Here is a 27,001-nt window from a genome sequence, read left to right on the forward strand (position 1 = left end):
AGAGAAATGGAACCAGAGTCCTATAGACGTTGAACTGACATCAAACTGACCTGAAGCCTATATTATTAGAACCCATAAATTACCATTTCTATGTAGGCCATCTGAGTGAAATTTTTGCTACTTGCAACTAAATCAAAAATCCTAACCTCTCCAGAGTGCCCTCCTTAAGCTAGACACTAAATAGAGATTGGAATTCAAAAGATTTAATGACCGGCACTAAACCTGGGCACTGAACAATCAGAACGTATGCAAGCCATAGCAACACGCCTGGGTCACAGAAGACCTTGCTGGAGAGTAGGGAGGTTGCGGGCCTCCCGAGGAGGGGCGGAGTCGACAGGCACACACAGAAGCCGCTATTTACCAGGTGGCCCAGAAGGATTTTGACTTTAATGACCTATATGGCTGTGTGGTACAAACTAACTGAACGTGAGTCCTTACAAGGGCCCACGGCTAATCCTGAAACGAGGATTTAGGTCTGAAGAAGTGAAAGTTGACGCAAAACAAAAAAGGGCCTGGGATGGGTGATAGATGCATTTCCAAGGTGGCCCAGGAAGTGAGGGAAGAGCACGGGTGGAGATGGGGGCAGGCAAGTGGCTCAGGTAACCAACGGCTTCTTCTTCCAGGTTTGCTCAGGTGCACGCTGGTTCGCCTCTGCCACTTTGGAACTGTCACTGGAGCCGACTCTGGAGCTGACCGTGGATCTGGTCTCAGATGTCCCACTGCAATTTCTAGAAGGGGAAGTGTAGGTGTAGTAGGACTCTGACATGATGATGTTGTTGATCTTCCAGCGGAGGCTGTTCCAGGCCTTCACCATAACAGGCAACAGGAGGCAGAAGATGATGTAGAGGGTCACCAGACCGATGAACACGCTGGATGACACCTGCAGACGCCGCACGACAGGCTTGGCTGGGCGGCCTCAGAGCCCCATTCCCCCAGCAGGGCAGCTCCTCACAGCCACTCACCATGAGGATGAAGAAGGCCCGCTTAGCACTGAGTGGCAGACCGTGGATGTGCAGCAGGAAGATGAGCTGGTAGTCACAGTATGTGCTCTTGTCCACGCCTCTGCGGGGGCATGGGGTTCAGGCCTGGGGGAGGAGTCGGGCACCCCATAGGAAGCCCCCAAGTCTCCCTGGGACACATGCCTGGCTCACCTGTTGCTCACCAGCACCTTGAAGAAGAACTCAGGGGCGAAGATGGTATGGGGAATGGTGTCATAGCATGGGGAGTTCTCCAGACACAGCCACCTGGGGACCCGAGTTCAGGCAACATGCGACACAAATCATGCTTAGCACAGGCCAACCTCTGATTCCTCCCTCCAGCCCACAAACTCTGGGTGAGCACCAGAGAGGTGCGACCTCATGCCTTCTTCCTTGATTCGCTCCTTCATTCGTTCATCCGATAAGACTGACTCCGTGCCTACCACGTGACAGGCTGTTGACTCCCTCATTTCCTCTTGTCTTAACGTCTCCATCTGTGATTCCTCCATTAGTGTATGGCTGGCGTATCTATCATGTGCCAAGGCCTCGTTTATTCCTTGCTGCTCTCATTCCTTCATCCCACAAATATACCTTGAGTGCCTCCTGGGCACAAAGTCACATCTCCGTTCATTTATTCTTTCCTTTATTCATTTATTCGATAAATGCAAGCTGAATACTGACTAGGGGGAAAGTCGTTGCTCCACTCATTCATTCGCTTCCCTCACTTGCTCATGGCAGCATTTTCTTCCTTTCACTGAATCAAAAATCGTTGTTGAGTCCCTATATGCTAATCTGTCCCTCCATTGTTTTCCTCATTCATCATGACCGCCATTCAAATCCCAATACATGCCTACCATGACTGAATGAATGAATTTGCTCATTGTCTCATTCAACAAATACTGTTCAGTCTTATCAGGGCCTGGACCTATGAGGGAGACAGACCACACCAGAGACAGTGACAGCCGAGAGGGGTCAGGTTCAGATGGGGCAGGCACAAGCAGAGACGTGAGGGTGAGAAGGGGGAAATACAGGAGGACGTGGGAGCCAACACCCCATTCAGAATGGTCAGAAAAGCCCCCCACCTCCCGTGAAGGGACATCTGAACTACGGCCTGAAGAAAGAGTAAGAGGGCCCAGCACTGCAGACAGTCAGCCCCATTTGAGGAACACGAAGACGGTCAGCCGGGCTTGAGGCTCAAAAGATCTCCCAGAGGCAGAAGGGATGCACAGCCCAGGCAGATTCTGGGCAGGTGGGGGATAAAGGGACCAGCAGCCAGGCCGTGGACTCACTCGATGCCCAAGCTCTGATGGGACATGATGTTAAAGGCCGAGTCCTTGGTGGTCGTTGTGTTCTTGGTGGTCCAGATGAGGCTGTGAGTCCTGCGCAGGACCGTGTAACCTTAGTTGGGGAGGGGGGCGGGGAGAGGGGAGCCCCGTCTCCCCGCAGGTGCAGAGAGAGGCTGGCTCTGTCAGCGGTGGAGGGAAGGGGTCGGGGGAGCCTCAGGGGGGCGGGGCCTCACGAAGTGGGGTGGGCGGGGCAAGCATAGGCGCCTGCTCCTGGGGCAGGGCCCCAGACACCGAGGTAGGTGGTGCTTGCAGCAAGGGTGAGGTCTGTGGCTGGGAAGCAAGAGAGGTCTGCGGGAGGAGGGCGGTTATGGGCCCGGGTCCACAGAAATTACTTGTCCAAGGGGCTGTTGAAGCGGTAAATCTCCTCCTCGCTGTATTCCCTGATGGTGTCCAGGGTGGGCCCGCCGCCTACCACCTTCAGCACATAGCTGCCAGGTCAAGAGGTGCGGGGACTGGCTTCGGTGTCTGGAGTCTTGCATCACCTCTACCATCCAGCCCGCACTCTGTCCCCCTACCCACTCCCACACCCCCCCCCCCACCCCAACGCCCGTCAGTCGCTGGCTTGGCTATGTCTTTACCTGCCCTGAAAACTGCCCGAATCTCCCGTCACCAAGTCTTGGATCAAGAAGAAAGGGTAGAAGACTGTGGGGTCGGAGGGAGACCAGGAGGTGAAGAAATTAGCTTTTGGCCGGAGAAGTGCAGGATGGAGGGGAGGAAGGAGAGAGGAGAGGACCAAGGGGAGGAGCGGAGGAGGAGTGAGGAGGTGAGCAAGCAGTGAGGGAAGGCGGCCGAGTGCTGGGGACAGAGGACAGTGAACAAATGAGGCGAGGGGACTGGACACGCACCATCACGAAAGAGGAAGCAGGGCATCTCGGGGTCCACCCTCACGCAGTCAAAGTAGTGTTTGTTCTGCAGACGATTGTACTGCAGGGTGTAGGTGATGTCGAAGGCCAGGCGCTTGCCCGGAGGGCAGCCGATAAGCACTGGGACCATCAAGTTGCCCTAAGTGGGAGCAGAACGGCCCTGGGGAGGGGGGGACCGGTGGGGGGGGGAGCTGGACGGGGAGGACACCCTTCCCCCCCTCCATAGGACCACTTCCTGCCAGGCTCACCCTCACCATTGCCATTTGATCGTTATTATTATTATTTTTTAATTTTTTAATGTTTATTTATGTTTGAGAGACAGAGAGAGACAGAGTGTGAGCAGGTGAGGGAGACACAGAACCTGAAGCTCCAAGGCTCCAGGCTCCAAGCTGTCAGCACAGAGCCCGACGTGGGGCTTGAACTCACGAACTGTGAGATCATGACCTGAGTGAAGTCGGGTGTTTAACCAATTGAGCCACCCAGGCGCCCCTGATCGTTATTATTATTAAAACAATACTCTAATAACTGCAAAAGTTTATGTAGTTCTTACTGTGTACAAGGCACCGGGTGATGTTCCCAGCACTTCGAACTCAAATTCAACCCTCAAAACAAGCCTGGCATGGTGGAGTATTAATATCTCCATTTCAGAGATGGCAAAAGTGAGGCACAGAGAGGTCAAGCCATTTATTCCTCACCCAAAGCTAGGCCTGTGATGGTAGAGATGGAATGGGAACTGAGACAGGTTGGTTCTGGCTGCCTCCAGCAAAAGACGCGCAAAACCACTAACACCCATACCTGTGGAGCGGCCGACCCCTAGGCGGACTGGACTGGGCTCAGGTTGGGCCTGAATTCTCATAAAAGAGAACGGGGAGGAGCCTGGGATATATAAGGGAAGCGGAGCCCAGGATGGGGGTCAGGGGTCAGGGAATTCCTATGACGTTGTCTTCAGAATGAACAGCCTCTGGCCCATTTCGGGGGTAGGGTCCAAGGGTTCTATCCAATCGCCAAAGGGACATGGGCATCCAAAGACTGTGGCCTGGGCTTGACAGTGACTGGAGAGGGGTTGGTGGCCATAGAGGAAGCAGCACTTCCCATGCTAGGCCTGGGCCCAAGATTTTACCGCTCTCAGCCACTCACTCACTGGGAGGTCTAATGGGCATCTCAGATTCAGTTTATCCACAACCCATCTTTGTTAATGGTACCTCATCCCTCCATGTTCAGGCTAAAATCTTGTCCTAGAAACCTCTCTCTCTCTCTCTCTCTCTTACCCTTATACCATCCAGATGTCCAAAATGCTAATCTCCCCCATGCTCCCTGCCTGCTTATTTCCCCCTAACCATTCGTCACTTCTGACACACAATATCTTTTGTTTCTCTTCCTTATTGTCTGGCTCTCTGCCGTGGGTTGAACTGTGTGTCCCAAAAAGATATGTTGAACTCCTGATCTGGTGCTTGCCGGGGCGGCCTAATTTGGGATAGGGTCTTTACAGGTGTAATCAAGTTAAAATGAGGTTACATCAGATTAGGCTGGGTCCTAATCCAAAGATTAGCATCCTTATAAGAAGAGGGAAATTTAGGGGCGCCTGGGTGGCTCAGTCAGTTGAGCCTCCAACTCTTGATCTCAGCTCAAGTCATGATCTCTCGGTTCGTGAGCTCGAGCTCCACGTTGGACTCTGCCCTGACAGTGGGGAAGCTGCTTGGGGTTCTCTCTCTCCCTCGACTTTTGCCCCTCCCACACACGTGCACATGCACACACATGCACACACACACACACACACACACACTCTCTCTCTCTCTCTCTCTCTCTCTCTCCCTCTCTCTCTCTCTCTCTCTCAAAAGAAATGAATAAACTTTTTCAAAAAGTTAAAAAAAAAAGAAGAAGAAGGAAATTTGGATGCAGGCACACAAGGAAAATGCCTTGTGAAGACAGAGGCAGAGAGGGAAGTGATGTATCTAGAAGCCAAGGATTGCCAACAGCCACCAGAAGCCAGGAGAGAGGCCATGCAAACAGAGACTCCCTTGGAACCTCCAGAGGAAACCAACCCTCATTTCACACTTCTGGCCTCCAGAACTGGGACGGAATAAGCACTCCAACTTGTGGTAATTTGTTACGGCAGCCCCAGGAAACAAATACACTTTCCCTCGCCAGAACACGAGCTTCACAACGCCGGGAATTCTGTTTTGTTCACGGCTCTAATTCCAGCACCTAAAACAATGCTGGCATGTGGTGGGCACTCAGCCAGCACCAGTGGAAGGAATGCAGAAGCTCTGTGTGCACCAAGTGAAATCTATTCCCGGTCTACCCCCTTGACGCCAGCCTGTTCCCCCATGGAGGGAGGCCCATCTCTGGGGCCTGCTGAGAGATGCTCCCAGCCTTTATCCATCCAGCCAAATTTGATTGAGCACCTATTTTTTTATGTTTATTTATTTTTGAGAGAGAGACAGAGCACGAGTGGGGGAGGGGCAGAGAGAGAGGGAGACACAGAACCCGAAGCAGGCTCCGGGCTCTGAGCCGTCAGCACAGAGCCCAACGTGGGGCTCGAACTCATGAGCCGTGAGATCATGACCTGAGATCATGACCTGAGCCGAAGTCGGATGCTTAACCGACTGAGCCACCCAGGCGCCCCGATTGAGCACCTATTATGTGCAAATTAATTTGTTCTTTCCTTCATCCAACATATTTACAGATCAGGGACCCACGGTTCATCAATTAGCTTCAGTCTCCATTTTTTTCCCCAGCATTGGGAGCCAGAGAGAGGCTCCAAGACTTCCAAATACACACTCTCTGGAGGGCCTGGCTGGCTCAGTAGGTTGAAAGCGGCTGACTCTTGGTTTTGGCTCAGCTCATGACCTCACGGTTAATGAGTCCGAGCCCCTCATTGGGCTCCATGCTGATAGTGCAAAGCCTGCTTGGGATTCTCTCTCTCTCCCTCTCTCTCTCTCTCAAAATAAATAATAAATATTCTGTTAAAAAAAGTACTGATAGGTTTTCTTTAAACTTTAATTTTTAGATGGGTAACATGGTCACATGGACACACACACACACACACAGTGAAAAGTTTCACTTCCATTCCTGTTCCCCAACTGTCCTGCCTCTCCTCCATCCCCAGGGGAGCAAACCACTATAAGGACTTTCTCATTTATTTTCCCACTTTCTTCATGCAAATAAGAGCCAGTGTGAATATATGCTCTCAATTAACCTCCTCCAGTTTATACAAACTGTTCTGTACCCTGCTTTTTTCTCTTAAGACTAAAAACACTTTGGGGTGGCTGGGTGGCTCAGTTGGTTGAGCATCGGACTTCAGTTCAGGTCACGATCTCATGGTTGTGTGAGTTCGAGCCCCGCATCCAGCTCACTGCTGTTAGCAAAAAACGCTTCGGATCCTCTGTCCCCCCACTCTCTGCCCCTCCCCTGCTTGTGCTCGCTGTCTCTCTCTCTCTCAAAAATAAATAAAACATAAAAAAAAGAGGGGCGCCTGGGTGGCTCAGTCGGTTAAGCGTCCGACTTCAGCTCAGGTCACGATCTCGCGATCCGTGGGTCCGAGCCCCGCGTCAGGCTCTGGGCTAATGGCTCGGAGCCTGGAGCCTGTTTCCGATTCTGTGTCTCCCTCTCTCTCTGCCCCTCCCCCATTCATGCTCTGTCTCTCTCTGTCTCAAAAATAAATAAACGTTAAAAAAAATTAAAAACATAAAAAAAGAATAAAATATGTTTTGGAGACTATGCCATATCAGTATATGGAGATCTTTGTTCCCCCGCCCCCCAACTTTTTTTTTTACAGCTGCATAGTTTTCCATTGCATGGATGCACCCTGATTTATTTAACCACTTCCCTGTTAGTGGACATTTAGGTTGTTTCCAACCTTTTGCTGTAACAGTATGTTACAGATTAGATTCCCAGAAGGAATCTGTTGGGTCAAAAATAAGGACCTTAACTTTGACCTTCTGGGGTTATGATAAGGAGGAAAATAATGCATATCACTAAGGATATCAGGAAACACTTATTGGATGCTGAGGTCAGCCACTCCTCCCTGCTCTCCTCCCTCCCTGCAAAGGAGTTGGGGGCTATTACAACCTTTTCTTCATTATTAAATTTTTTAAAGTTTATTTCTTTATTTTGAGAGAGAGAGAGAGCATGAGCAGGGCAGGGGCAGAGAGAGAAGGAAAGAGAGAATCCCAAGTAAGCTCTGAGCTGTCAGCATGGAGCCTGAGGTGGGGCTCAAACTCACAAACTGTGAGTCCTGACCTGAGCGGCAATCAAGAGTTGGATGCTCAGGTCATGATCTCGCGGTCTGTGGGTTCGAGCCCCACGTCAGGCTCTGTGCTGACAGCTCAGAGCCTGGAGCCTGCTTCGGATTCTGCGTCTCCCGCTATCTCTGACCCTCCCCTACTCATGCTCTGTCTCTCTCTCTCTCTCAAATAATAAACATTAAAAAAATTAAAATAAAAAAGAGTTGGATGCGTAACTGGCTGGGCCACCCAGGCACCCCTAAAACCCCATTTCCTGTCCTGGGCCATACCAAGCCAGGAGGGAGGAGCAGCAAGTCTGTCTGCTGGTGAGTGGGCAAGGAAGTGGGTGAGAAGAAGCATCTGGGTGAGGTCCCTCCTTTACCACTTACTAGCTCCTTGGGTTACTCTGAGCAGATGTTTGCACATCTCTGAGCCTCAGTGTCTGTCTCTGCGCAAAAGGGACACTGCATGTGTGAGCAAGCGAGGAACTAAGGACCCCATGGAGTGAGGAACGCACATGTGAGTGGGGAAATGAAGAGTCACATGTGAAAGAAGGGCCAAGCTGGCTCACATGACTCCTTTGTGCCATTTGGGAACAAAAGTCCTGTGTCGCAGTTGCTTTATTGCCCCCTGCAGAAAAATATTAGAAGGAACATACAAGCCTGGGTGCAATCTATACAACCACAAAGGCAGCCCTTTCTGCAAACATGAGTGGATGAAAAGAGTGAGTGGATGTGTGGGTGGCTGAATGAACGAAAAGGAAGAAATTATGAATGCATTAGTGGGATTTCCCAGGGGAGCCTCAGAATCAGTCCTGTTGGGTCTCGACCCAATCCCTTCCCTCCTAGCACAGGGCCCAGTACTCCCAAAGTCCAATACTTGCATGCGGGGTCCCTGGTGTGTGTTCTGGAAGCAATGTCCGACCGCGCCCGCCACCTGTGGGTAAGAGCCGGTGATGATGGTGGGCCCCGCGGGCTCGGCCTTTTCCCTCCTCCCGTATCCCTCCCCTCCAGACTTGGACCGAACCTTGAGCAACATGGAGGTCTCCAAGAGGTGATGTCCACTAAGGCCCTGGTCAAAGCAAGACCTTTTATCACTGAGCGTAACCTGGGGTTGGGGGCAGAAATGAAGGCGTCAACAACCCTGCCTGAGGACCCGGGGACGGTTCGAAAGGTGCCCGGCGCCGGTCGCTCCGCCCCCACCTCGGCACGCCCTCCCCGCGTAGTCTCACCCGGAAAAGCACCGAGTTGCGGTTAATGAGGAACTTCTGTCTCACCACCGCCTCAATGCAGCCCGGGTCGGCCAGCACCACGCCCAGATCCACTGTGCTCTTCAGCTCTTCGGAGGTGAGCACTGCAAGCACCGGGCGGGGTTAGGGCCTCGCCCCGCCCCCAGACCCCGCCCCAGGCCCCGCCCCCCGGGCTCGCAGACCCCGCCCCTCGAGCTCCACTCCGGCCTCCGCCACAGACCGCGCTCGGGTGTGAACTCCAGCGACTGCCCTCCGACGCTCAGGAAGACGGAGAAGACGTAGCTGGTGCCCTTGTCCAGGAAGATGCGCTCGGGCAGCTCGTAGTCGGCCTTGAGGTCGTAGATCTTCTCGTAGCTGGCCATGTCAATGTACACGTTCCCCGGGCTCTGCGAGTTGCTCGCCAGATAGAAGTAGTAATCCTGGAGGACCGGATGTGGGGCAAAATCAGACCCTGACGGCGGACACCGCCCCCACCCCCGACTCCCAGCCCTCTCCACGCACCTGGTCCTGTTTCTTATTCGACCAGCGCCAGGTGGAGTCGTGCACCGGGTCGGCGTACGGCTGCGGGGACGACCGGCACCGTGAGCGGGGACAGCGGTCCCCAGGCAGGCGGCATGCCGGCCGCTAACCCAAAGCCGAAGCTCACAGCCCCTGGCCTGCTCCCGAGCCCTACGTCCAACGCCGCAGCCACACTCCTAAAGCCACCTCTCCGAGGCCCTGCTCGCCCGCTCCCCCTGCCCCCTTAGCCTCAGACTCCCCCAGGCGGTTCCGGCCTCCACAGCCGTTCTGACCACGCAGCCCTTGCTTTCTAAGCCTCCTCACCCCGCCTCGGACCAGACCCGGCCCCCGCCAGGCGTCCACCTTGTGGTACTCGGAGTGCAGACAAAGCAGGTAATAGACGAGCCCCTGGTAGACTGCGAGCGAGTTCTCGCTGTGGAAGCCCGAGGGCTCCACGACGCGCGGCGGACGCGCCTGGTAGCGCTCCTGGCGCGAGTAGACTTGCGGGTTGGGCAGGTCCCGCAGGCGCATCACCGAGAACGGACAGAAGTTGGTGAAGGAGAGCGTCAGGTGGCTCCTGGGTGGCGGACGGGGGGGGGGGGGGCGGCTGACTTTTCCGCGAGCCCCCCAGGTCCGCCTCCCATCTCTGCGCTGCCATCAGGGTCTAATCCAGCCCTGACCCTCCTGCTCAGCCTCAGCCCCCGATGCCCCTGGACAGATTCTCCGGGACGTCCCTGGGTCCCTCAGGCGGGCGTTCTGGACCTTCTCCTAGACCTCCTCCCCATTCCCAACTCAAGCCTTCTTCCACCTCCTTTCTCCCTGACCCCTTTCCCAGCTGCCTCCCGGGCTCCTCTCAGGTGACCAGATAGATCATTACTGAATGCAGTTGCATCTGGCCATGCAGTCCCTCCTTTTAGTCCCATCATGGCTCCCCAGGACCCTCCCTGTGACCACCAGGCTCACCTTGTCCACCCTGCCACCAGCACTGCACTCTGTCTGCACTGTACTTTCTCTCAGTCTTGAACGCCCAACCTCCTTTCCTCCTCAGGGCCTTTGCACATGTGGCCCCTCCTGCCTGGAACCCCTTCTCCATCTTGTCCCCTGGCTAACTCTTCCTCACCCTCTAGCTCACAGCTCCTGTACCTCTTCCTCCTTGAAGCTCTCCCTGATGCTCCCACCACCCTCAGTCTCAGTCAGGCCCCTCCTTGGAGCCTCCAGAGACCCTAAGCTCCCCCATCACCGCCCTGGGGGTGGCTCCCTCTCTCTCCTGGAATAGGGACTTTGTGTGGGCCACACCCAGCTCTGTGGTCCAGTATCTTCTCACCCTTGCCGCTCAAAGAAGTAGTGATTACTGAGCTGCTGGTACATCAAGAGCTGCTCCACGGGCACATGTCTCTTGACAAGCTGGCCCTGCTGGTTTTTCATCAGATACACTAGCTGCGGCAGGAAGGCAGGGCCGGGTAAGCTGGTGTCAGCCAGCCGCCCTGAGGCTCCCCATGTTCCCACGTGACCCCCCCCCCCACCTGGCACCTGGTACAGCTTGGTGTCTTCGTAGAAGAGGGTGACCATGGTCTCATTGGGGGTGTAGACGGAGGACTGGTGCATCACCTGTAGGTTGATGTGCACCTCCCAGCCCCTGGATGGGAACAGCTTGTACATCCGGTAGCTGCCTTCCAGGAGGTACCAGATCTGGGGTGCGACAGCCAGGTGGGTATGTGTGAGGGCCGCGGGGACCTCTGGCCCCACCTCTCCGCCCGGCGTGGTGGCCCCATTCTCTGGGGGTGAGGCCAGGTAAGCTCGCATACCTTCTCTCTATAATGCCATCTCGACTTCCCAGAACCCAGCCACCCCTGCTTCCAGCCCCCGCTCGCCATGACTGTCTCCAACGTTTCGTTGGCTGGAGTGGCTCTGACTTGAAACTGAAGTGTTCCTAATGTATACACCCCTGCAGGCCAGGGTTCCTAGGGGCAAGCCCTATTTTCTCCTCATTCTGCACCCTCCAGGGACCCACTATCCCCTTGGCCTCAGTTTCCCATCTCCGCACTGATACCCACCCCCCCCAACACATTTGACTCTAGACCTCATCCCCTTCTGAGACTCAGCCTGGAGGAGTCCGTCCAACCTTAAGGATGTCCCTCCTCCACGCAGCCTCCTCTTTGAAGCCCTCCCAGGTACACACACACACACACACACACACACACACACACACACACAGATTGAATTGGAAGCTGGGCCCCACCCCCTTTCTGAACATCTGTCCTGAGATACTATCTTCCCCACTGCAGCCCTGCCTCCCCTGAATCGTTACTTTCTGGGAAACACTCTGTCTTCCCAGTTGGCCTGTGACCCTTGAGGGCAAGTCCACGGCTGACCCAGTCACCACTGTATCCTTGGCGCTGGGTCAGGCATACAGTGAGCACTCAATATTTATGAAATGAACCACATGATGGAAAGAAAGAGGGCCCTCTGTGGAAATCAGATCAGGACTCTGAGTCCTTAACTCTGCTGAAAGACTTTGGAAGAAAACACCACTTCTCTTTGAGTTCCAGGGTCCTCAGCTGCCCTTCCGCGGGATCCCTGAGGACACTTCCTCCCCTGAACCCTTTTCCCCTGACAGAGGGAAAAGGGAGACCGCTGGGGTTTGGGGAGAGGAGCAGGGTACCCCACCTCCTCAGTCTCTGTGACAATAGCCATGTCCCCACGGAACGAGTTGACCAGGTACTTAATGGACTGCTCCTTGGGGAAGTCCGCCAGGTAGATGAAGTTTTCATAGTTATAGCTGCGGGGGCAGAGACGGGAGCGAGGGACACCCAGGCGAGGCCCCTGGAGGATATCTGCTTCCCCCAACTCCAGGCCTAACATGACCCGAGAACTGTTTACTCAGCTCTCTGCCAGCCTCAGGAGAACACGCAAGGAAGCCTGGGATTCCAGGTCCTGCTCCCAAGCCTCTGGGTGACCCGCCCATCTGGAGACAGGAGCATTTGGCCCATCCAGCGGTTTGCCAACAGCCCCTAAGTTCCGGAGGGGTGCAACGTGTCCGAACCTTCCCCCCAGACAGTGCCTTTCACACAGCTTGGGTCCTTAACGTCAGGTTTCATTTAAGAAAGGCCTCTCAGGTCTTTAAAATATCAGCTTCCCCATCCTAGCCCTAACCACCCCCGCAGCCCGTGTGTCCCCCATCCCAATCCCGGTAACTTCTGAATTTAGGCATGCTCTGACAACTTGATGGCTTCAGAAAGGACCCCCGCCCTAATGGGGCTGAGAAGGCAGAATACGTCCGGCCTCGTACCTCTGCAGGAGGAAGTTGCCCCAGATATACAGCAGGTTGCTGTACTGGTTGTAGAACATGCCCTTGGGCACCATCAGGAAGGTGGTATGAGACTCTGTCCCTAGGAGCATCAGAAACTCCAGGCCCCTAGCTGGCCGGGGGAGAGGCAGAGTGGACACAGCAGTGAGGGGAGGGCCATCCAGGTCCCTCCCGGCCCTCATCCACTTTTCAGGCCCCCCTGCCTTCCCCTCCTACCGTCAGGGATGAATTCCGGGATGGTGTAGAGGATGGCCAGGTAATTACCGACTACAACCGGGGGAGAACACGGCAAAACCTCCTGAGGCTCTGAGCTTTCAAAACCTGAAATTGGGCAAGTCACCAGCCTCCCACCCCCTCCCAAAAGCCCTCCAGTGGCTTCTCATCTGGGCCTGTTAGCCCTTAGGGCTTCTTTAAATGCATATGTCAGGGCACAGGACTTGCCTCCTCTGACTTCTTGGCTGGAGAGTACAGTGTGCAGCCTGCACGACTGTACCTGGCAGCCCTATTCTCTGTTCAGGTAAAATAAAATTACATCTCCTTATTGTGAGCCCCTGGGCCCTTTCAGATTTGACTTCTGCTCCCGTCTCCAATCTCCCGCCCTCCCTAGTCTCCCTCTGTTCCAGTCACATTGGTTTCCTCTGTTTCTCCATCCCCCCAGGTCTGTTCTCCACCACTACCCCTTACCCAGGCCCCGCTGTCTGCCTTAGCACGGATCCCACAGACCGGCAGGAGGTTCACAATCTGGGCTTCTGCCCCTTCCCACTCAGCCCCCCAACAGCATCCCAATTACCCAGGTCGTAGCTGACCACCTGGAAATACTTCCTGGTGGTGGGGTCTTCCATCTGCACCAGCAGCAGTAGATTGTAGTCTCCAGCAATGAACACGGCCCAAATTATGGAGCAGTTCATAACTGGGTAGGAGGGGCCGGCTCAGAGCAGCCCTGGACCCGCCCCTCTCCCTGGTCTCCCTAACCCTCACCCCCTCCCTGTGACTCTCCACCCCTCCCAAGACACCGTTCTTCACACGGACCTCTCCCCCCCTTCCCTGCTCTGCCACACCCTCGATCCCCACACCCGCCCGCCGCAGAGGTCTCTGGGAGCTAGGTACCTTGTAACCCTTCGCACACAGACCGCTGCCGGGGCAGCAACTCGAAGGACACGCGGCCATCTGCGGAGCAGGGCAGGGCGGTGCTCAGGCCCTTCCCAGCCCGTCGGGCATCCCACCACGCCAGGTCTCCAACCGTCCAGGGTGGCCTGGTGCCGGTGCCTCCGCCCCCTTTAGTCCTTGGGATTTACAGGGGGGCGGGTCTCACCCTGACCTGTCCCTCACTCACACCTGACCTACCAGAGTAGGTCTGTCTCTGGCCACAGTAACTGGCTCAGGTCCGGGCACACACCCAGAACGGGCCAATCAGAGTGCACCCTGGATTCCTGCTAGAGCTAATGGAAGAGGCTGCTTTCATTCTTTTGGGGTGACTCCACCTGCGGGGACGTGGTGAGCCCCAAGCTCCTGGGACCATCTTTAGCCCCCAGGAGAGGGGTAGCTACCTGAGAATGAGGCCAAATCCCAGGGTTCATAATAATAAACCCTTTTAGAGCAGCCACCGTGTCCCTAACACCGTTCTAAGACCTTTACACAGGCCAACTTATTTAATCTTTACATCAACCCAATGAGGCAGGTGCCAATATAATCCTTAGGCCCATTTTGCAGATGAGGAAAACGAGACCAAAAAGAGAGGTTAAGTCACCTGTCCAAAGCCACAGGTGACTTGGGTCGGGTGTGTTCAAGCGATCTCTCCCCAGACTTGTGCTGTAATCGCTGTGCTATGCTACCTTGCCAAGAGATAGAATCCTGATGACATACCCTGGGGGCCCCTGGATCTAGCCACGCCGGAAGTTGGACTCTAGTCTTTTCACTTGTTTAAGTCTACAAATTCTTTATGCCTAGACGATTTTTGGCTTGGGCTTCTGTCCTTTGAAGCCACACACGTCATGAAAGATACGTAACACACCCAAGTCCCACCCCTATAGATGCATGAACCCATTCCCACTCACAGGGACGACCTCCAGCCTGGGACCCCTCCTGAAGGCGCCTGGTGAGGGATGAGCGCGAGAGGTTGGAATTCTCACAGATGCCAGGGTATGGACTGGTCCCTTGGGCCGCCAGAGGCCCCAGCCCTTACCTGTGATGGTCCCAAAGTGGACGTAGCCTTCCCGCTTGCCAGTGGTGAGGGCCATGACGTACTCTGAGCCATTGCTATGGGCATATACAGGGCACAGCTTCTTGATGCACTCGTTGGCCAACACACGAACCCAGCTCCCTGTGTGGGGCCAGCACGGAACCTCAGACACATGTCTATAGACCTGGGACCTGACCCTCATCCATATTTCCACGGCCTTAATGGCTATTCCGTGCGGGGTCTGAGGGGCCCCCTGGCATAGGGCCCAGTACCTTTGAGTAAATCCCTCTTGCTCATACTCTGTCCTCGATGTATAGATTAGTCTAACCCCGCCCTCGTATTCCCCTGGCCAGAGCAGCGGGTTCAACTGAGCATGTGACCATGCCGGACAAATCAGAGACAGTCCTGGCTCGCAACCACTAACAAAGAGATGCTCTTTCCTGGAGCCCCTGAAAGGATAGAAGGCCACAGTTGTTAGGTGGAGGGGGGCAATCACCAAGGCTATCACAAGGAGGGGCCTGTTTAAGCTACAGTGAGCACCTAGATCCAATTGTACCTGAAATCAAGTGCACCTATCTAAGCCAAAAACACCCTCTTCTTCCTTCCTTCCTTCCTTCCTTCCTTCCTTCCTTCCTTCCTTCCTTCCTTCCTTCCTTCCTTTCTTTCTTTCTTTCTTTCTTTCTTTCTTTCTTTCTTTCTTTCTTTCTTTCTCCCTTCCTTTCTTCCTCCCTCCCTCCCTTTCTCTCATTGTATTTCTTTCCTTTTTATTTTCTCTCTCTCCCTTCCTTCCTTTCTTTCTTTCTTCCTTCCTTCTTCCCTCCCTCTCTTTCTTTCTTTCTTTCTTTCTTTCTTTCTTTTCTTTCTTTCTTTCTTTCTTTCTTTCTTTCTTTCTTTCTTTCCTTTCTTTCAGTAGGCTTCATGCCCACCAGGGAGCACAACACAGGGCTTGAACTCACAAGTGTGAGATCAAGACCTGAGCTGAGATCAAGTCAGACATATAACGGACTGAACCACCCAGGAGCCCCAGCACCCCTTTCTTTGACTTAAGTCCATTTTAATTTGGTTCGTCCTACTGTCAATGTCCTAAGTGAGAGAGGGAGAAAAATGAAGCTGTTGGGAACGGGCCTTAACTAATGAAATGCAGGCTATAATACGAGTTTCTGTAACCCTATAAAATGACATCCCTCACTTAGGGGGGAAAGCTGAGAAGAACTAGAAGGGTTTGGGTATCATTTAAAAGATAAGGCTGTGCTCGGATTCTGTGTCCCCCTCTCTCTCTGCCCCCCCCCCCCCCGCTCACACTCTGTCTCTCTTCTCTCTCTCAAAAATAAATCAACGTTAAAAATAAATAAATAAAAGATAAGGCTGAATCAAAAGTCTCTCTTTTTCCTCGTGATCAGTCTCCTTCAGGCTTTTCCTCTGCAATTGCCTGTCCTACTTTCTCTCTGCCTTTCTGACCCTCCCGGCCTCTCTCCCATCCCCCAAATTTCTTTTAACCTTTTAAGTTTATTTATTTATTTTGAGAGAGAGACAAAGAGAGAGCACAAGCGGGGTAAGGGCAGAGAGAGAGGGAGACAGAGGACCTCAAGTGGACTCTGTGCTGACAGCAGAGAGCCCAACGAGGGACTCGAACTCATGAACCGTGAGATAATGACCTGAGCTGAAGTGAGACATTTAATTGACTGAGCCACCCAGGTACCTCCCCAACTTCTCTTTTGCTATGCATCTCTCTTGGCATGTCTTTCTCTGCCTTTCTGACACTCTGTGTGTGTGTGTGTGTGTGTGTGTGTGTGTGTGTGTGTGTGTACACGCACATGTCTCTCTCTCTCTCTCTCTCTCTCTGCTCCCTTCTTTCCCTCTCACACCTCCCTCTACCCTCTGCTCGCTCACAGGTCCAGAGGAAAGCCTCACACCAGCATATAGAGGGTAGGAAAAAGCCATATAGGGTGGGTGGTGACCATTAAGGACCTTGGAAAGTCCTTCCAACGCCCCCCTCCCCACCCACGCAATTCCAGTCCCGGGGGCATCCAGTGGATGGGTTCCCTGAGGCGCCCCCCCCCGGGACTCCCACAGGCAGGACCCCTTTCCTGAGATGCCAGGGACCCCCTCACCACTGCCTTGGTTGCTCTCGTGGAGGGTGACATAGGTGCCCGTAAAGTAGTAGACGAGCTGGTTCTGCCGAATGAAGAGAGTGCTCTCGGTGGCAATGGCGTCATAGATGGTGGCGGTGAAACTGGCCTGAGGGCAGTAGAAGGAGCCTACCCAGCAACTGTCAATGTTCAACTGTGGGGGAGCGGAGTCAGAGTCAGCGGTGAGCAGGCCTGCCTCGGCCCCCCACCCCCCCACGGCCTGCCTTCAGGGGACACAGCTGCTCTGAAAACTGCCTGGGATGGACAGACACCTGCCCCCAGGGCTCCCTCCCTGCTCGCCGTCAAGTAGTACCTTGTGGCCGCGCTTCCCTGACAAGGGGAAGGAAAGCAGGTGACCCAGGTCAGAGCCAATTGGGACTCTGTGTCTCTCCCCAGAGTTTGGCAGTGCACAACATACTCAACGGTGCAAAACAACCTCAGTCCCCCAGGTCACAGTCGGGGTTGCACCTATGTGGATCCCAAAGATCGCATGCTTGGCTCGGGGCACATGTGAAACAACCCTATTTTACCTTGAACACGGCTGGCTGTCGGGCTGACGCTGTCTGAGCTCACTGACCAATCGCTAGCACTGGCGATGCTCACTAACGGTGGGGAAGCACCACCAGTGGAGCGTTGTTGCCTAAAAGGCTGAACTAAAATCCATCACGCTTCTAGAGCCCCACACCAGTTTCCGGGCAGAAACTATATGGGGCGTTATGGACCGAATTGCGTCCCCACTCCCAATTTCTAACCCCGCCATGAAGGAGATAGTTAAGGTTCCCTGAGGTCACGAGGATGGGCTCCTAATCCTCTGGGACTGGTCTCCTCATGAGAAGAGGGAGAGACACCAGAGATCTGTCTGGTTGCTCTCGTGCGCACAGAGAGAAGGCCATGTAAGCACTTGCTGCCAGCCGGGGACTTGATCTTGGACTTCCAAGCCTCGGAAACGGTGAGAATGCAAGTTCTTGTTTAAGCCCCACGGTCTGCAGTGTTGTTATTTACGGCAGCCTGAGCCACACAGGGGCCAGAGGAGCAAGTGCATCCACTCCATGACGAAGCCAGCGGCCAGATCCCATAGGGTGAAAGCCCTGGTGCTTTCACTGCTTGAAAAGAAGGCGGTCGACGAGGGGGAGCGGGTGGAGCGGGATGCAGGCGTACAGGTGAGAAGAGTACAAGAGCCTTAGCCAAATGCAGTGCGTTGGTTCAAACACTTGCTTCAAACAAACCAACAACACACCGACAACACACCGACTCGCAAAAGACGTTTTTAGACGACACACAATGGCCAGACACATGAGAAGGTGCTCACCGTCGCTCGCCATCGGGAAAATGCCAATCAAAACCACAAGGGTGCGGCCGCTGTGGAAGACGGTACGGAGGGCCCCCCAAAAATGAAAAACAGAACTAGCCTATGATCCAGCAATTTCCCTACTGTTTACCCAGAGAAAATGAAACCACTAACTTGAAAAAATATATGCGCCCTATGTTTTATTGTAGCATTATTTACTATAGCCAAGATACGGAAGAAGTCTGGGTCCGTTCATAGATGAACAGATAAGGAAGACGTGGTACACACACACACACACACACACACACACACAGGCATATGTGCGTGAAATATCACGCGGCCATAAAAAGATGAGACCTTGCCACTTGTGACAACATAGATGGACATAGAGGGCATGATGCTTGGGTACGTGAGATCACTTGGCCCAGGGTCACACAGCCAGCGGGGAGCCGAGCCAGGATCTGGAGCCAGAGGGTCTGGCGGCAGAGGCTTGTGTCTTCCCTTCACGCTCTCTGCCTCTCGTGGGAGCTGCTATGGCTTCAGGGACTCTTTCCACAGCTCCGGGGCCCACTCTGGAAGGGCTGAGGCCCAGCGCCTTCCCTGCACCACTCACCTCCACGAGAAAGAAGTCCGTGAAGCTGGTGTCAGTCAGCAGGACGGACTTCTCATCGGGAATGCCACCCAGGATGAGCACGGGTGTCTGGCCCACGGTGTGCCACAGGGGCCTCGACGGGACATTGATGAAGTACCGGGGTATCAGATTGAAGATCTGCCGGGGGAGGGGGGCGGGGGGCGGGAGGGCTGCTCAACACTCCGCCTACCCTCCATGGCTCCATCTCATTTAGGGTAAAAGCCAAAGCCCTCACCTGACCCATGAGGCCCCACACGAGTTGTCCCTGTCACCTCCCTGACGCCATCCACCACCGCTCTCCCCCTGGCTCGCTCTCTCCCAGCCACGTGGGCCTCCTCACTGCTTCTCAGGCTCCCCGGGCACATGCTCACCGCCGAGCCTTTGCACTGGCTGTTCCGTGTATATGAAATGCTCTCCCCCAACTATCTACGTGCTTCCTTCCTCTCTTCCTCCGAGACTTTACTCAAATGTCCACCCCCTCAGTTGTGCCTTTCTTGACCATTCCATTAACCGTGCGATCCTTTCCTGCACAGACCTAATCCCCTTGCCTCTGAACGCTCTCCAGAGCACTTACCACCTTCTCATCTACTCTGGAATTTACTTGATTGCGTGTTTGCTATATGGTGTCTGTCTCTCCCCCTAGAATTTCAGCTCTATCTGGGTCTGTGTGTTCACCGAATGAACTGCTGAATGAATGAATGGATGGATGCACCATGATCAAGACTCTGGATGCAGGAGGGGCGCCTGGGTAGTTCAGTTGGTTAAGAGTCAGACTTCTGCTCAGGTCATGATCTCCCAGCGTGTGAGTTCAAGCCGCGCATCCAACTCGCCGCTGACAGCTCAGAGCCTGGAGCCTGCTTCAGATTCTGTGCCTCCCTCTCTCTCTGCTTCCCCCCCCACCCCATTCACACTCTGTCACTCTCAACAATAAACGTTAAAAAAAATAAAAATAAAAAGACTATGGGTGCAGGAGACAGGCAGACACAGTTTCAAGTCTCCTTCCATGTGCTGACAGACTGTGGGCAAATGGCTCCATCCCTTTGGGGGCCTCAGTTTTCTCCTCTTGAAAATGGGTTTGTGAGAGTACCTTCCCTCCCGGAGTCATTGCGAAGACCGAAGGTGATTGTTTATTTAGTGGAGCACTCCACCTGGGGCCGGGCATAGAGTGAGCACTCTGTAAGTGGGGTCTCCCGCTTGTGTGGGAAATAATTGGGGCCCCGGCCTACTGTCTTTAACCCACGTTTTCTACCACGTTTCTCTACCACCTGGGCCCCTCACCTCGTTTCCCACAGTGAATTGGAGCGTGTTATCTTGCTGTTTCTGCAAGAAGCCGTTGATGTTCACGTGAAACCTGGCAGCAGGGGTGGGGCAGGGCACAGGTGAGGGTTCCAGTTTCAGGGGCTCACAACCACCTCCCTACCCTGCTCCCTCCCTTTGGTCTCTTCCTGGCTTCTTCGGGGATCTGGAGATTAGGAGGACCCTCCCAGAGTCTACCCGCTGCCCTGGACTCGGGAAAGGGCACCTTTTATTTTGAATGAAGGGCCCCAGGCCATTGCTGCTGACATCCACATACATGACCACACTGCCATTCTTGATGGGCATGGGCGTGTACCAGCTCATGGCACACACTTCCTCTGCGTTGCACCGCTCTGCTGGTAGGAAGTGGGCACTGAGGCTGCCGGGCCTCCCAGTGGCCCCCCACCAAGGCCGCAGACCACTGGGATCTCCCTGTAACTCCTCGTGTCCCTGCTCCAGGTCACAGACCCCACCGCGGCCCCCTAAAACCTCCATGCTCCCGCCAGGCCACGGGCCCCTCTGATGACATCAGCCTCCCTCTGAGGCCCCCAGCAAGCTCCCCACACCCTTGCCAGGCCACGGCCCCTCCGGGTGCCCTCCAGGCTCACCTTTGCTGCGAAAGGGGGCTCCCTCCATCTGGATCTGTAGCTGCTCTATCTTCCAGCGATGGAAGTTGACTGGGGACTGGAAGGTCACCAGCACCAAGGGCTTCAGCCCTGTCAGGTGGCCTTTGCGGACCTGGGCCTCGGAGGACTGAGGGCAAGGTGGCCCCGCAAATGTGTCTTTAAGAGAGGTTCTGGGTACCCCTGCCTTGAGCCCACCTTTAGCAGCCCATCTTCTCGGACTGGGTGGGAGAACAGTCTCCACCATGGGAAGGTCGGAGAACAAGGTGTAGGCCGTGTGCTGGGGAGGTGACAGACCAGGCTAGGAGACAGGCAGAGGGGCCAGGGGCCGTGAAGGGAGTCCGTAGGTGTTCCTGGAGTAGGTGAGGCCAGGGCCATCATCCTCAGACAGGACATGGATGTAGGAAACACTCAGAGAATGGCGGCGTGGGATGTGCACAAATGAGAAAGTGGGAATGAGCCTCCCTCACTCCAGGGGTCCCAGTCCCACCCTTGAGGCTTTAGCCCCCCTGTAGAAATCTGACTCTGCCATCCCCACCAGTCAGAGGATAGCCAGGTTTGGCGGCCGGGGCCTGTGGGTGAGGGGGGATGGGGCAGTTACACAGAAAGGAACGGGGGGGGGGGGGGCGGGGGTTAGGAGGGGAAGGAGACAGTCAGGGCCAGCTCTTGGAAATGCCAGGACCCTTGCTGGGTGGAGAAAGGCAGTCAGGGCTTAGGGAGCAGAAGAAAGGACAGAAGGAGAAGGGTGTGCCAGGTGTGTGGAACAGCATGAACAAAGGCTTGGAGGCAGCCCCAAGAAAAAGGTGCATTCAAGACGCTGTGGGCAGGGGGTGGCCTATGAGACCAGGGAGAGAGACTTAATGGGTCCAGCCGCCTTTGCACAGCCCTTTATCCCGAGGAATGCCTCAGCCAGGCCCCTGTCAACCCTGCCAACGGTACCTGTCCCTGCCCTATCTCCGAGTTTTTCAACCACAGGGTAGCAGGTGCTGGTGAGGCAGGGATCTCCTGTCAGCAGTGACCCTGGTCCTGTCCACCCTCAACTCCTGCCTAGACCCTGAGTCAGCCTCCTCACTGTCTCCCTGCCCCTGCCCTGCCCACCCACCCCCACATAGCAGGAGGGAGCCTGGGAACGCTGGAGTCCCATCGGGCCCTCCTTTGCTCAGAACCTCCTCACGGGCTCCATCTCACTCAGAGTGGAAGCCGAGCCCTCCCTGTGATTCACGAGGCCCTCATCACCTCCCTGCCCCACCTCCTCCCACTGTCCCCTCACTCATGACTCCTCACACACAGCAGCCTCTGTCCTTCTTCGGGGCCCTCGCACTAGCCATTCTCCTGACCTGGGATATTTCCCCCAAGTCTCCGCATGGTCGTCCTTTTCATCACTCAGGTCTCTGTTCAAGCCTCTTCAGACGCCTTCTCCAACCACCCCGTAACACCCTCCTTTCTAACATAGGACATTTTATTTTCTTCTTCACCCTGATGACTCTCCAGAAATTATCTTATATATTTATTTGCCGATCGCTTCCCTGGTAGCCTGAATCCATAAGGAAAATCTAGCCATGTTGTTAATCATTATATCCCCCATGTTGTTTAAAAAAAAAAAAAAAAGAATCTGACTCGTTGAAGGTGTTGAATGGCCAGAGAAAAGTATTATTATCACACTTTTACAGATAAGGAGAGAAGATTCGTGGAGTAAAACTGTCTGCCCAGGGTCACACTCTACAAACTTGTTGCTAGCATTCACGGAGCCCTTTCTATGAACCAGGCACTGCGCTCAGTGGCTGTCACATATTTAATGATTTTGTCGAGTGGGTATGATCGTTATTGCATCCTTGTTAAGGACGAGGAAACTTTGGTACAGAGAAGTAAGTAATTTGCCAGAGATCACACAGTTATTAGGTCGCAGAGCTGGGATTTGAACACGGGCAGCCCAGCTCTGGAGCCCACAGTATTAACTATCATGCTACACTTCCTCCAAGGAAATGTTAAGTCAATGGCAGATTCAAACCCTGGCCTGCTGCCACCAAAACTTCGCTTCTAGGCCACAACCCTCCACTGTCCACAAAAAGCTTACTTGGGCCAAAACAATCTTGGAAATGAACAACAAAGTTGGAGGACTCAAACCTCCTGATCTGAAAACTTACTACAAACCTACAGTAATCAAGACTATGTGATACTGGTATATGGACAGGCATACAGAGCAATGGAACAGAATTATACCCAGAAGTAAACCTTTACAGTTATGGTCAAGTGACTTCTGACAAGGGTGCCAAGACAATTTATTTATACATATGGTAGTGGGATAACTGGATATTCATGCAAAAGTTGGAACCCCTACCTCACACCATACACAAAAAGTAACACAAAATGGGTCAGAGACTTAAATGTAAGAGCTAAAACTCTTAGAACACGCGAGTAAATCTTCATGACCTAGGCATAGCCTTAGACAGCACCAAAAGCACAAACAACAAAAGAAAATACTGATAAATGGGACTTCATCAAGGTTAAAAACTTTGGTGCCATCTTATGGTATGTGAATTTTATCTCAATAAACATAAAACCTTTGTTCTTTAAAGGACACCATCAAGTAAGTGAAAAGGCAACCCACACAATGTGACAAAATGTTTACAAATCATACATCTGATAAGGAACTAGTATCCATAATACATAGAGAAAGTTTACGATGCGACAATAAAAAGACAAATAACCCAGGTTGGCACCGAATTTGAATAGATATTTCTCCAAAGAAGATAGAGAAGTGGCCAGTGAGCATAGGAAAAGATGTTCAACATCAGTAGTTGTGAGGGAAATGCAAATCAAAACCGCAATGAGATACCCCCTCACACCCACATCTTTTGGCTATAACCAAAAGATGAACAAGTGTTGGTGAAGATTTAGAGAGACTGGAACCCTCATACGTTGCTGATGGGAATGTAAAATGGTGCAGGGGCTTTGGAAAACAATCAGGCAGTTCCTCAGAAGTGAAACAGTTAACATTTGACCCAGCAAGAGAACTGAAAACATATGTCCACACAAAAACTTGTACCACACATCTTTATAACAGCATTATTCATAATTGCCAAAAAGATAACTCAGATATCTATTGATTAATGGATAAACAAAATGTAGCACATCCTTACAATGAAATATTACTCAGCCATAGAAAGGAAATACTGATACATGCTACAGCATGGATGAGACTTGAAAACATGCGCGCGAAAGAAGCCAGATACAAAGGCTACCTATTGTACAACTCCGTTGACATTTAATGTCCAGAATAAGTAAATTCATAGGAACAGAAAGATTAGTGGTCTCCAGAAGCTGGAGGAAAGGAGTACAGGGTTTCTTTTCAGGGTGATGAATGTGTTCTGGAATTAGATAATGGTAACGGTTGCACAACTTTGTTAATATGCTAAAAACTACTAAATTGCACACTTTAACTGTTGAATTTGTGTGAGTTACATCTCGATTTTTTTAATGGCCAAAAAACCAAGCTTACTTGAGCACCTACTATGTGTCTGGTGGGATACTGGGAATCTTCTTGAATCCTTAGGGTCCCCAGGGTCTGGTGGTGCCACCACTATTAAAATGTTACAGATTGGGGAAACTGAGCCCACACAGAATGAGTTCACCTCTGCTGCACTCACCTCTCCACCGCAGGAGTAGTTGATCTTTAGGTAGTATGGGAAGCCCAGGTATTTCTGCAAGAAGAGGTTGGGCAAATGTCCAGAGCCCAGTGGGGTGCGGATCCATGACCTCTCCCATTCACCTGACCCCAGTCCCCTCACCTCGTTCTGGTCGGTGGGTGCATCCACCAGCAGGCTGAACACACTGTCCAGCGTCTCCAGGGGCTCTAGATCAAAAAAGCGGTCGCTCCTGCCTTCCTCGCCTACCGCCTCGAACTTGATCAGAACAACGTGCCAGATACACTCCTGGATATCCTCCTTCGCCCACAGCCTCCCCGGTGCCAATAGCACCGCCAGTAGTGCCCACATGGCCCGCAGGACTCGGAGTTTCGGCCACGCGGGGCCAGCAGGGTACATCGCGGGGCAGCGCGCAACGTGGCTCGAACCTGGAGAATGGGGGGGTCAACACCCGCCAGCAAGACTGCGCCGGAAAGCCGTCTTCTGAGATGCTACCATGCTCCTGAGCTTCCCCTGGCGCTTGCTCCTGGCCCCACCTCTGCTCAGACTTCTGGCCCCACCCCTGCTCTTTCTCCTGGTCCCACCCCTGCTCTTGCTCCTGGCCCCTCCCCCGCTCTTGCTTCTGGCCCCGCCCCTGCTCTTGCTTCTGGCCCCGCCCCTGCTCTTACTTCTGGCTCCGCCCCTGATCTTGCTTCTGGCCCCGCCCCTGCACTTGCTTCCTGCTCCGCTTCTACTCCAGACTTCGCCCCTGACCAAGGTGCTGTATCTGCTCCTATTCTGGATCCCACCTCTACTATTAGTCCAGGTCCCTCCTCTACTGTTGCTCCTGGACACGCCCCTGCTCCTGGTGTCGCCTCGCCTCCTCGCTTCACCCCTTAAACTCGCCCTGTAGTTGTTCTTTGCTCCGCCTCCGCTCTGCATCTGGCCCCTACTCTTCACCGGGTCTCGGTTACTGTTTCTGACTTTGTCTGTGCCCCACCTACTTTCTCCAGTCCTGCTGCTCCCTCTGGTCGTGCACCTGCACTTGCACTTGCACCTGGTTTCGCCCCCACTTTTTGCCCCGCCCCCCCACATCTCTTCGCATCTCCCCTTTCTCCTGGCCCGGGCCCTACCCTGGTACCGAGTCCTGTATCTAGCCTCTCCCTTCTCCGGATCCTGGGCCCAGACCTTCCCCACGCCCCGCCCCTTTCCCTGTCCCCGCCCCTTTTTCTCTCCTGGAGTTTGCTCCTCCCTCTGCTTCCCCGCCTTGTTGCGCCCGTGTTCCTCGACCCATCCTAGCTCTTCGACCCGTTCCTTATCGACCCGCCCTTTCCCCTGGTCCTTGGAGAGCTGTTCTTCTCGATCCTGCCCCTCGCCCCGCCCCCTCCTAAAGCCACGCCCACCCCCCTTAGAGACCCTCTCTTTGCCTTGGGATCTCTTCTCGCCACTGGCCTTCCCTTCGCCCCGCGCCTTCTCCTCGCCCTGCACCTTTTTCTCCTTCCACCCCGGCGCTACCTTGTCGGTCAGCACTTTCTCTATCCTCACCATCCCCCCGAGACGCGACACCTTTTCACCCCACTCTCTCTTTTCACGACACTTTTCCATGCCCTGGACAGCGACCGGCTCTACGCCCCGCCTCTTGCAGCTTCGCCCCTACTCATCTCTCCGCTTCTGGGCTTAGCCTTTCCCTGCCCGTCGCCCCGCCCTTTCTCCGCCCCTCCCCTCCCCTCCGATGCTCGGTCCCTGGACTCCCCTCCCCTTGCTTTGCCTCTCCCCTTCTCGCCTCCCCCCTCCCTCCCCTTCTCTCCGCCCCCCGCCCCCCGCATCCCTCCCTGGGGTGGCCCCAGGCACCTCCCTCTTCTCCCCGCCCCGCGGTACCAGTCACTTAGTTAAAACCGGTCAACCGTCACTTGGCCGCTCCAGTCCCGCCCCTCTTGCCCGGTTTCAAAATGGCCGCCCACACTTCCACCACCTACTTCCGCCTCTCCCGAGACCTGCCGGCCCCACGCGCCTGTCTCCACGGTAACGCTTGTCCCAACCGGCGCTTGCGATTTGGTGGCGCGGTGAGAGCTGGGCTCAATACCCTGGTGCACGAGGCCTGGGGGGCTGAGGGTGCTAGAGACAAGAGTTTGTGATGGGTAGGTCCTCAGGGAGCTCCCGCTGGTTGTTCTGGTAGCCCTTCCTCGTCCTCTGCGCAATCGGGCTTTTGTATAGAAAAGTCTCTTAAAAACACGTTTGATTTCCTTGTGGGAATGAATCCGACTGCGACTTAGCACCCTCCTCCTCTACAAAACACGGACGCAAGCAACCATCTCATGGAGTTGTGGGCAGTCTGGAAGATAACATTGGAGAGTGTCTGGCAGATAAATTCAGTAGATTAACAATTTTCACTTGTATTCTGATGCCTAACAGTTAAGGACTCAGACCATGACTTTTTGATGAACTGCAAAGCTGACTTTACCCTAAATCTATGATTTTCAAACTTTAGCGTGCATTAGACTCGCTGGAGGAGCTTGTTAAAACATGTTGTTGGGGGGCGCCTGGATGGCTCAGTCGGTTAAGCGTCCGACTTCGGCTCAGGTCATGATCTCGCGGTCCGTGAGTTCGAGCCCCGCGTCGGGCTCTGTGCTGACAGCTCGGAGCCTGGAGCCTGTTTCAGATTCTGTATCTCCCTCTCTCTGACCCTCCCCCATTCATGCTCTGTCTCTCTCTGTCTCAAAAATAAAGGTTAAAAAAAATAAAAACAAAAAACATGTTGGGAAAAAC

The 27,001-nt window shown here is 54.0% G+C and overlaps 1 protein-coding gene across 22 annotated transcripts; it reads right to left on the minus strand.

Annotated features, from left to right (window-relative positions):
* Positions 1–356: 356 nt before the first annotated feature.
* On the minus strand, positions 357–26,750 carry CATSPERG (cation channel sperm associated auxiliary subunit gamma). Of its 22 annotated transcripts, none has more exons than XM_023245100.2 (29): positions 26,114–26,750; positions 24,401–24,684; positions 24,260–24,313; positions 20,598–20,742; positions 20,216–20,342; positions 19,972–20,044; positions 18,676–18,831; positions 16,757–16,928; positions 14,649–14,786; positions 13,574–13,633; positions 13,257–13,376; positions 12,683–12,787; positions 12,449–12,578; positions 11,827–11,938; positions 10,690–10,848; positions 10,484–10,596; positions 9,484–9,736; positions 9,163–9,222; positions 8,882–9,080; positions 8,644–8,765; positions 8,439–8,519; positions 8,292–8,348; positions 3,169–3,325; positions 2,902–2,965; positions 2,656–2,751; positions 2,267–2,356; positions 1,152–1,244; positions 963–1,062; positions 357–880 (listed from the first exon to the last, which is right to left on the minus strand). In XM_023245100.2, the coding sequence occupies exons 2-29, from the start codon at positions 24,653–24,655 to the stop codon at positions 596–598; spliced, it is 3,576 nt and encodes a 1,191-aa protein (XP_023100868.2). In that variant the 5' UTR covers positions 24,656–24,684; positions 26,114–26,750; the 3' UTR covers positions 357–595. The 22 variants fall into 22 exon arrangements, 18 of the variants coding, with proteins under 18 accessions (XP_023100868.2, XP_044901934.1, XP_044901936.1 ...); XM_045045999.1 differs by lacking the exon at positions 26,114–26,750 and adding an exon at positions 25,369–25,951 and having other exon boundaries at positions 20,267–20,342; XM_045046001.1 differs by lacking the exon at positions 26,114–26,750 and adding an exon at positions 25,369–25,951 and having other exon boundaries at positions 9,523–9,736; positions 12,683–12,733.
* Positions 26,751–27,001: the final 251 nt, after the last annotated feature.

The sequence above is a fragment of the Felis catus genome, chromosome E2 (assembly GCF_018350175.1).
Source record: "Felis catus isolate Fca126 chromosome E2, F.catus_Fca126_mat1.0, whole genome shotgun sequence".
Lineage (NCBI taxonomy): Eukaryota > Metazoa > Chordata > Mammalia > Carnivora > Felidae > Felis > Felis catus.

What these genes read in the sequence shown, in the direction of transcription:
- CATSPERG (XM_045045996.1), bottom strand. Translation starts at nt 25,840, where the DNA reads ATGGAAAAGTGTCGTGAAAAGAGAGAGTGGGGTGAAAAGGTGTCGCGT. An exon ending in GGTGGTCAGCTACGACCTGG is followed by an intron (nt 12,788 to 13,256) that starts GTAATTGGGATG and finishes GCCCAATTTCAG; the next exon opens with GTTTTGAAAGCTCAGAGCCT. An exon ending in CATCAGAGCTTGGGCATCGA is followed by an intron (nt 1,245 to 2,266) that starts GTGAGTCCACGG and finishes TCGGGTCCCCAG; the next exon opens with GTGGCTGTGTCTGGAGAACT.